At 40.8% G+C, this 8,575-nt stretch overlaps 1 protein-coding gene across 3 annotated transcripts in view; it reads left to right on the forward strand.

Moving 5' to 3' along the window:
• Positions 1–8,466, forward strand: part of LOC139769236 (dual specificity protein phosphatase 10) — a 40,158-nt gene extending 31,692 nt beyond the window's left edge. For all 3 annotated transcript variants that reach the window (XM_071700112.1, XM_071700129.1, XM_071700120.1), the window contains 2 exons: positions 125–553; positions 3,400–8,466. In XM_071700112.1, the coding sequence (XP_071556213.1) occupies positions 125–553; positions 3,400–3,779 (809 nt within the window). In that variant the 3' untranslated portion in view covers positions 3,780–8,466. The remainder of the gene's footprint in view (positions 1–124; positions 554–3,399) is intronic.
• Positions 8,467–8,575: the final 109 nt, after the last annotated feature.

The raw sequence follows: 8,575 nt of genomic DNA on the forward strand, positions 1-8,575 counted from the left end.
TTCTTCTGACTCTCTTCCGACATCTGACTAACGACTAACGACTCGTTGTAGACTGGCCTTAATAATAATATATATACATAAAATATCAAAATTTTTCTTATTAATTAATTACCGAATGTTTCAGGTGGACACCGGGAGTTCCACAAGCGGCATCGAGAGCTATGCGAGGACACGCTTCTGCCGAACGGCGCGGCCGCCGCTGCCGCTGCCGCCGCCGCCGTCGCCGATCCGTCGACGACGACGGTGAGCGGCTGCACGAGTCCTGGACCGGGTTGTCCCGTGCTGAGCATCTCCGGCCCGCCGACCCCGCAGCCGGCCGACATCGACAACCACCCGGCGTCCCGCGTGCTGCCGTTCCTGTACCTCGGTAACGGCCGGGACGCCGCCGATCTGCAGCTACTGCGCGCCCTCGGCGCCACCCGGGTGCTGAACGTCACCTCGCAGCTGCCCGGCTACCACGAGGAACGGGGTATCACGTACAGGCAGATACCCGCCTCGGACTCCGGCCATCAGAACCTCAAGCAGTACTTCGAGGAAGCGTTCGATTTCATCGGTGAGTGCTTTTGCTTCAAGTTTTTCTCTCTTTTGTATTGTCGGAGAGATCATGGCAGAGTTTAAATGAGAGCCAGGTTTAATCCGAAAACGGGTACCTGATTTTTTTTTATAAATGGTCACCTGGGGTGATTTTTACACCCCAATTAAAAGTCATTGTTATTATTAATCACATATTGCATATTTTTGATTGTTTTATAATTTATTAGTATTTGGGGACAATATGTATATAGAGATTTACTCAACATTTTCTTAAAAAATTAAAGAGAAACAAAAAATATTTAAAAAACGAAAGAAGCATATTAAAATTACTGTGACGTGAGCTTTATTTTTTCGATACTAGAATGTAAAAATCACCCCAGGCGTTCGTTCCCGGGTTAAACGGGGGACTGCCTTTTTAGAACAATGGCAGAACATCGGGTATTATTTTACGTTGCCATCGTCTGTGCAGCTTTCTAAAAGTAACAGGCTCTTTATTCAAAATTTGAAAAATGTTGTCGAGAGAGTTAAACGAGGGACTGCTTTTTTAGAACATCGGATATTATTTTACGTTGCCGTCGTCTGTGCAGCTTTCTAAAAGTAACAGGCTCTTTATTCAAAATTTGAAAAATGTCGAGAGAGTTAAACGAGGGACTGCTTTTTTAGAACATCGGATATTATTTTACGTTGCCGTCGTCTGTGCAGCTTTCTAAAAGTAACAGGCTCTCTATTCAAAATTTGAAAAATGTTGTCGAGAGAACTGTCTTCTGCTAATTGTTTAGAAACATCCTCTTTCCCTTGAACACAATTTCGCAACAACAATGAAATAATTCAAAGTCGACACGCCAATCTTTGGTCCTCGATATCCGACACGATGATCGTCGGTTGAACGTAATTTCCACGATTACGCCGGCGGCACGCTTCCTGCCGTTCTTCTTCCGGTCGCTCCGTTGCGTTCATTCCGTTATTTCGCGGCAAGTAGTAGCGAGCCCATGGACGGAAACAGGGTGTAACCAGGCGTTTCCGGTGGACCATTGAACCAGAGCGCCCGAACAGCAGGAGACCAGAAGAACCTTCCATTCATGAAGGCATGAGTCATGCGCGCGCGCTTGAAACGTAAGAGACTTCCCCCCTTCACCCTTTGACCCTGCGTTTTCTCTCTCCTCCTTCATCCTTGACGTCGTCGAACTCCTTCTCTCGCGCGTTCTTCACGCGCTATTCTACGAGCGCACCGCGCATCTGCGAGAGGAGAGAAGACGTGAGAGGGAGGGGAATTACGCGTGGAAGGGAAGCAGGGTAGCAGTCGTGCGTGGCGATTGTAAGGGCTCGAAAAGGGACGAAAGGGAGAGTGAGAGAGAGAGAGACAGAGGGATGGAGGGAAACGGGCCTCCTCCCGAGCGTGCAACTGGTGGAATGCCGGTTGAATAAACCGACTCCGCACCCTGTCGTCGTTGTGGCACCCGATCCTGAAGTTTACTTTCGAGAAACTCATTCCTTCACGCATCGTGATTCGCTTAATCACAAATTTGACGATACCGAGTAGCTATCTTTTTTTCCTTTTTTTTTGTCCAGACTTGCAATTTTTTCCACGCGTCTTCGCGGTAGATAAAGAATATCTTTTTTCTTCTTTTATTACGAACTTGAAAATGTTTAAATTATTAAGATTTAACAAGATATTTTCAAGTGTTGTAACTACTTTCTTTTTTTTTATCTAGACTTGTAATTTTTTCGTATCTTGCATCTTTTCGATAAAAAACGCAACAAAAATCTTTTCCTCTATTATTGGAATCGACTTAGAAGTGTTTAGATTATTATTAAGGTTTAATAAGATATTTGAGTGTACGTATTTATTTTTTCTTCCTTTTTTATCGGCTATAGACTCGTAATTTCTCCGCGTTATGCATTTTTTCAGTAAAAAACATAGAAGATAATTCTTTCCATTTTTATTATGATCGGCTTAAAAATGTTCAGATTATTATTAAGATTTAATAAGTTATGTAAGCGTGTATGTATTTATTTTTCCTCTCTTTTTTTATTGGCCAGACTTGCAATTTCTCCGCGTCGTGCGTCTTCTCAGTGCACGATATCTTTTTTCTTCTTTTATTATGATCGATTTAAAAGTATACGGATTAACAAGGTCTAGTATTAAGATATGTCTTGAAGCGCACGATTAAAGCTATCTTCCGAAAGATGCGATCAACTTGTCCCACGCAGTCACGCAGTCGAATTCTCTCGCAGTGCGATAGAACGTTTGCATAGTCTGCATAGGATCCGGGCGATGCAGTGACTCACGCTGGCGATACGATAGCGTCCCCCATATATTGCATAACCCGAGTCGGTCGTTCGGGTTTCACGACTGTTTCGTTTCAACATTTACGAGCTCGACTCGTTCATATTTTTCAAAAGTACGCGTCGTACAAAGCGTGAATCTCTAAATCTTTGTTTCAGTGTTACACAAAGAAGATTTCGAACTAAATACAAGCAAACGCATATTTTCTGCACGCTGCAGTAGAGTGATCTACAGTCTCGTAGATCAGCATTGAATATATGTTTTTAATCACAACGTAGTTCTTGAATCATTACGGAGCAATAAGACATCTAAAAATATTACCAGTTTCATTTTGTATATTGAAAAGAAATTAAATTCAATAATTACAAAATATGCTGCCGTTTTTTCGTGCATCTTTCTGTTGACTTTTTACGAAATTTGAGATTATTATTAAATTAAGAATAAATTAGAGCAGGTATTTTCTTATCGTAATTGAAAAGTGATAGTTTTCCCTTCGATCGTTGAATAACTTTTCATCATCACTACTGTAAACAAGAAACGAAACACGCATTTATCTCGCAATTTGTCTCCTGTTCCAGAGGAAGCGCGGAAGGCTGGAAGCAGCGTGCTGGTGCACTGTCAAGCTGGTGTGTCGCGCAGCGCAACAATCGCGATCGCTTACATAATGCGGCACAAAGGCCTGTCGATGGTGGAGGCGTACAAACTGGTGAAGAACGCGCGTCCGATCATCAGTCCGAACCTGAACTTCATGGGTCAGCTGTTGGAGCTCGAGCAGGGCCTGCGGGCGTCCGGTGACGTCGCCAACTCCGCGCCGGAGGAGCCCACGACGGCGACGGCAACGTCAACGACGACGACGACGTCGTCGACGGCAGCGACGACGACGAGCAGTTGTCATCAGTGCAGGTGGAGTCATCAGCCTAACAGCGAGGAGGTGGTCACCTCCGGCTGTAGCGTCTGAGACCGGGCACCTCTCTCGTATCTTCTTCTTCCGGTCTCTTTCGAGAGTACCGGATCGTCGGCGACGGCGTCGGTGCCGCAAAGACGCAAACATATCCTGAGAGATCACTAAAAGTGAACGTCGACGTCCTTCCTGCGCCTCTACGCGACAAACCCGGACGAATAAAAACGTAGTTCGCGGGATTGGATCGCCGAGATCGTCTGAAGATACCGGATTCAACCGTACGAAGATTCTGCAAGCAGGAACAATGATGCCCACGGCGTCCTTTTTCACGAAATCCCGGAATGCGGATCTGCGGAATTTTCGGTTTTTCCAATCTTCGCGTCACACGACATTTGACTTGTCGAGTTTTTCACCTCAGGCTCTTCAGCCTAGAAATTATTGGCTCTTAAGTCTTTTTTTAAGAATTAGTACGTTTTTCCCCCGGATTCTGTGCCTTCGGGACGACCATTCATTAAAAATGGTGAAGTCAAACTGCCGAACTGACAAATCGCGACTTATTAAGGGACTCGAAGGGACACAAATGTGTGAAGAAGACACGTCGTATTTTTACGAAAGATGATTTATCTCTATGGATGATTAAATTATTATTCCTTATTAGTGCCACATACCGAAATTAGTCCATATGTCCTACATGCAATAATAAATCAGCTCGAAACGTTACGAATGCGATGTAACTTCTTCATACGTATATCCAAGAAAAAAAAAGATAGTTACAGGGAGATTCTCCACTGCGGAGAGGCGTAAAGTGGCAGGGAGCGTATTTCACGTGAGAAGAATTCGAACACGCTCGCTTCCAGCTCCGATAACGAGCAGCAGCGCGTCGCGATTATTTATTTTCGAGTGACGTTCGCGCGAACGGTGAACATAACTTGTACTTACGACACACAGTGTTCCATAATACGCCTGGTCGAGTCAATAGAGAGGCAAGTGAAAACATGCAGAATGCTCGCCTACGAGCTTCTCATTAAACGGTTGACTGTCGTCTGACATTGTTTATATAAGAGGAAACGAGGGAGGAAGATACGAAATCTCGGCGGAAGTAATTGTTCCAATGATTAATTATAGGCAGCTTATAATATGGAAATGAAACTCAGGACAAAACATTGAAAATTTATTCTTATAATTATGAGGTTGATGAATAATATTGATTATTAGAGATCCATAAGTTTCTATTATTGAAATATTATTTAACATTAGACATATATACATTTCACAGTTTGAGCACATGTTAATATAAAAGTTAACAGTATATACATAATTATTCCCAAATTAGTTAGCCTCACTGATCTTACGCTACACTATCTTTAAACTTCGAAAGTCCAATCTTTTCATTAACATGAAAAGGCAGTTTAAGTCAATATAGCATGCACAAAAAGTAAATCAAAATTGGTGAAACCCATGTTCTTTAATCTTCCTACTGGACATAATACTTTTTTCAACTTTTAATCAGTAAAACCGGACGCTTGCCTTTCAATTGACTTCCTGCAAGTCAGGCATGAATTTTTAGTAGAATTATTTTCTGTATGGAGAAGATAATCGTCGACTCAACATGTACGGGGTGTCACGAGGACAGAAATATCGACATTCTAGTCGTTCAATTAACAGAAATATGTTTTCGCAGTAATAGAGTCTCACACACACATCTCAGGTAATTTTATTTTCGGTACGATGTGTTTTCTGTTAAGTCACATTAATGAGAGCGGCAACAATTTAATTAATTTTCAATGTGAGATCGATTAACGTGAAATCGATAAACGTTAAATGTTATGATAGTGGACACGACTGCACGTTCGGAATTTAATTTAGTTGTCTCTTCCGATGCAAAAACAATATTTCGGGAGAGATATTACGTATTTTTATAGTATTATAGTTTGTTTTTAGCCGGCATTTTATTTTGTGTGGACAAATAGAGGATTATTTTGTACTATTTTCAAAAGCTTTTATTTAGAATGAAATGTATTTAATAAAAAATGAAACGTACGCGATTATGAGCGAAGAAAGTAAAAAGTTTTTTTTTTCGAGAATATGCAATTGTGCTACTAATAAAATATCGTTCATAAGTATTTGCCTATTCATGTTCGTATTCAGCATTAAGCTTTTTAATTGCAGTAATATTATAGAACAAGCTTCCAAAAATATCGTAGAGATGATGGAAATGCAAAATCCGAACGAGGCAGTAGCATTGCACAAAATGTATAATGTTGCAATCTTTTAAAAAAATATTTTTCTATACTGTGTGGATATTTTCCAATGATGTGAAGATGTGAAGATGAGGATTTTTATCTTAAAAACGCCGTTTTATTTAACATTAAAGATCAGCCAATAAATGCAGGTTGATGGTTTATTATCTATTTCTCTAAAGAAAATTGTCGATTCTGTCTGTAGGCAAATACGTATACTCGATCTACGGTGTATTTCTTCTCTCGAGACACCCTGTGCATCAGCATCACGTAAAACGGAATGTTAATTTAATGGTGGGTCTTCTGTGGAAGAAAGGAACTGTTCATTAAATATAAAATTGGAACGATCATTAGCACTTAGTTAATACATCCAGATAAATTAAAAAACGATGGTGAGGGAGAAAGAGAAAGAGAGAGAGAGAGAGCGCTAAGACGACAGGAGAGAAGAATATATAGGTACAATAAAGCGAATCGATCGAAACTATTATAACCAAGAGCGGGGGAGTTCGCCTGTGCGTCTGCATTTCGATTGCGGCACACAATTGCGTTGATATTTGATAAAGGAGAAATAATAATATATCGTTCACTGAGAATAGCTTAGTTCGTTAAGCTCCCTTAGCATTTAAGGATCTGGTTGAGGTCCAACCATCGTGATCTAGTCGTTTGTTGGGATGATGATATGTACGATGATGCGAATGAGGCGAGACACACGAAGCGCGAAGATGCTCTTGTAGTTTACGGTAACGGGGAGAGTTAATGGTCGTGTAATTGCGCAAAACGTATGTAATTATTAGACGATAAGACACAAGGAATATTTTTTTTTTTTGCAAGGATTAGAAATCGGAGGACCTTAGTTGTAGTTGGATTTGTACATGAGCGCTCCATGCACATTTATCCAGACAAAATCGCTCTTAAAGATACGACCAAAAAACACGACGCAAGCGAGTGTTCCAAAGCGAGGTGCGTCAGCTTTTACAGCTGCGGTTTGCAACGTAGACGAGAATTACCGCCGTGCAAACAACGATCTCGCGGTTCGACCAACCGAAATATCACGCGGTCGCGATGGCGCCTTGTTAACGACTTAATTACAGCCGAGACAATAACTTCGTGATGAAGCTAATATCGCGAATCGCGGGAGAAGGAGTTGCGAACGACGGGGGGGGGGGGGAGGTGAAGAAAGAACCAAGTTCCTTAAGATTTTGTCTACGACGACGAATTCGGTTAATTAATTCAATCTTGAAACAAAACGGTACATATCAGCGAAGCGTTGCCTTGCGATAAACGACAGAGAACTGAAAAAAAAAATAGTCGTAGAGGCGCACGGTGTAGACAATTAAACGATTTAAACGATTAGTTACCTTGCCAGCGATCGAGAGCGGAGAGAGGAGAGGGTTGATATAGAAGCGTAGTACCTGTTGCATCACAAAGTGTGTGTATGTGTTTTATCGAGACACCGGCAATAACTAGTACGACGACTTGCGATAAATCATGGCGTTTTTCATTAATCAAAGGGCAGCGTAATCAAAATGGTTAATTGATCAGCCAGTGGTCAATTATTTTGGCCTTCGAAACGCGATTCATTTCCCCTTGAGGCTCGTTGTAACGAATGAATGGAACTCTGGAGGATAAATCAGATTTTGAATAAAAAAGTGCACTCGTTAATACTTTCGCTTATTTTACCTTTCTACTCGTCGGAAAAGCTCGAAATGTATTTTTTTTTAAGCAACAAGAGTTTTTCGTTTTAATCTGATTTAACTTCCAGTTCCATTCATTTTTCTTTTTTTTTTATCACATCTTATTTATTCGTAAATTTTACTTAAATTTTATTTAGTCTTTTAAATCAAATTGACATTTTTGCATTAACTGTTAATTAAAATTGTAGTTTCTCGCAATGACTTTAGAAGTGGTTTTAGAAATTATTTAATGTCAGTCTCGAAGAACAGTCTCTCAATTAAATGGATACGCTTCTACGCGTAAGCAATCAAATTGGCAATTATTTATTGCACGTCGTCGTATCTTTTTATTGTTAAAGGGTGCCTGCGAAGGGTCGCTTGCCCTTTCGAGATGTTTGCCCCTTTTGGAAGTATCTTCTTGCGAACCAATCGATATATTTCTCTTTAAATGCGACATGAAGTATTTTAACAAAGTTTTATACAACATTTTGGAAAATCACGTCGTGAAGCTTTACGGGTCGAACTATTTCCGGGATCTTTTAGCGGAATAAGTTGCGATAATAAGACAAACGGATCCTCGAGGGATCAAAGCGTACATTTCGAAAGGATAAGAACACAAAGGGCAGACGTATGAGAAAATGGATTTGAAGGTGGGAGACCCCAAGTGTATGATCGGATCCCAACGATTTGTAATGTACAGCTACGTAGTGATTAGGAAACATAGCGTAAAGATGTAACTATATTGCGTATGTGCGTGCAAGTATTGTATTATATTAAAAATTTATTTAGTTATTTTATGAATAAAAAATGCAAACTCTTTTTGCCGGTTCATATTGGGGCTTGTTTCAATGCTATTACACTTCCGCGTACGTCGCCATCGGGGTGATTCTTTTCTATTCCCTCTTATTTCACTTTAAATCGCACAATATAAATTAATTGA

The sequence above is a fragment of the Temnothorax nylanderi genome, unplaced genomic scaffold (assembly GCF_030848795.1).
Source record: "Temnothorax nylanderi isolate EJ_2023f unplaced genomic scaffold, tnyl_v1.0 TNYL_tig0002_pilon, whole genome shotgun sequence".
In the NCBI taxonomy this organism is placed as follows: domain Eukaryota; kingdom Metazoa; phylum Arthropoda; class Insecta; order Hymenoptera; family Formicidae; genus Temnothorax; species Temnothorax nylanderi.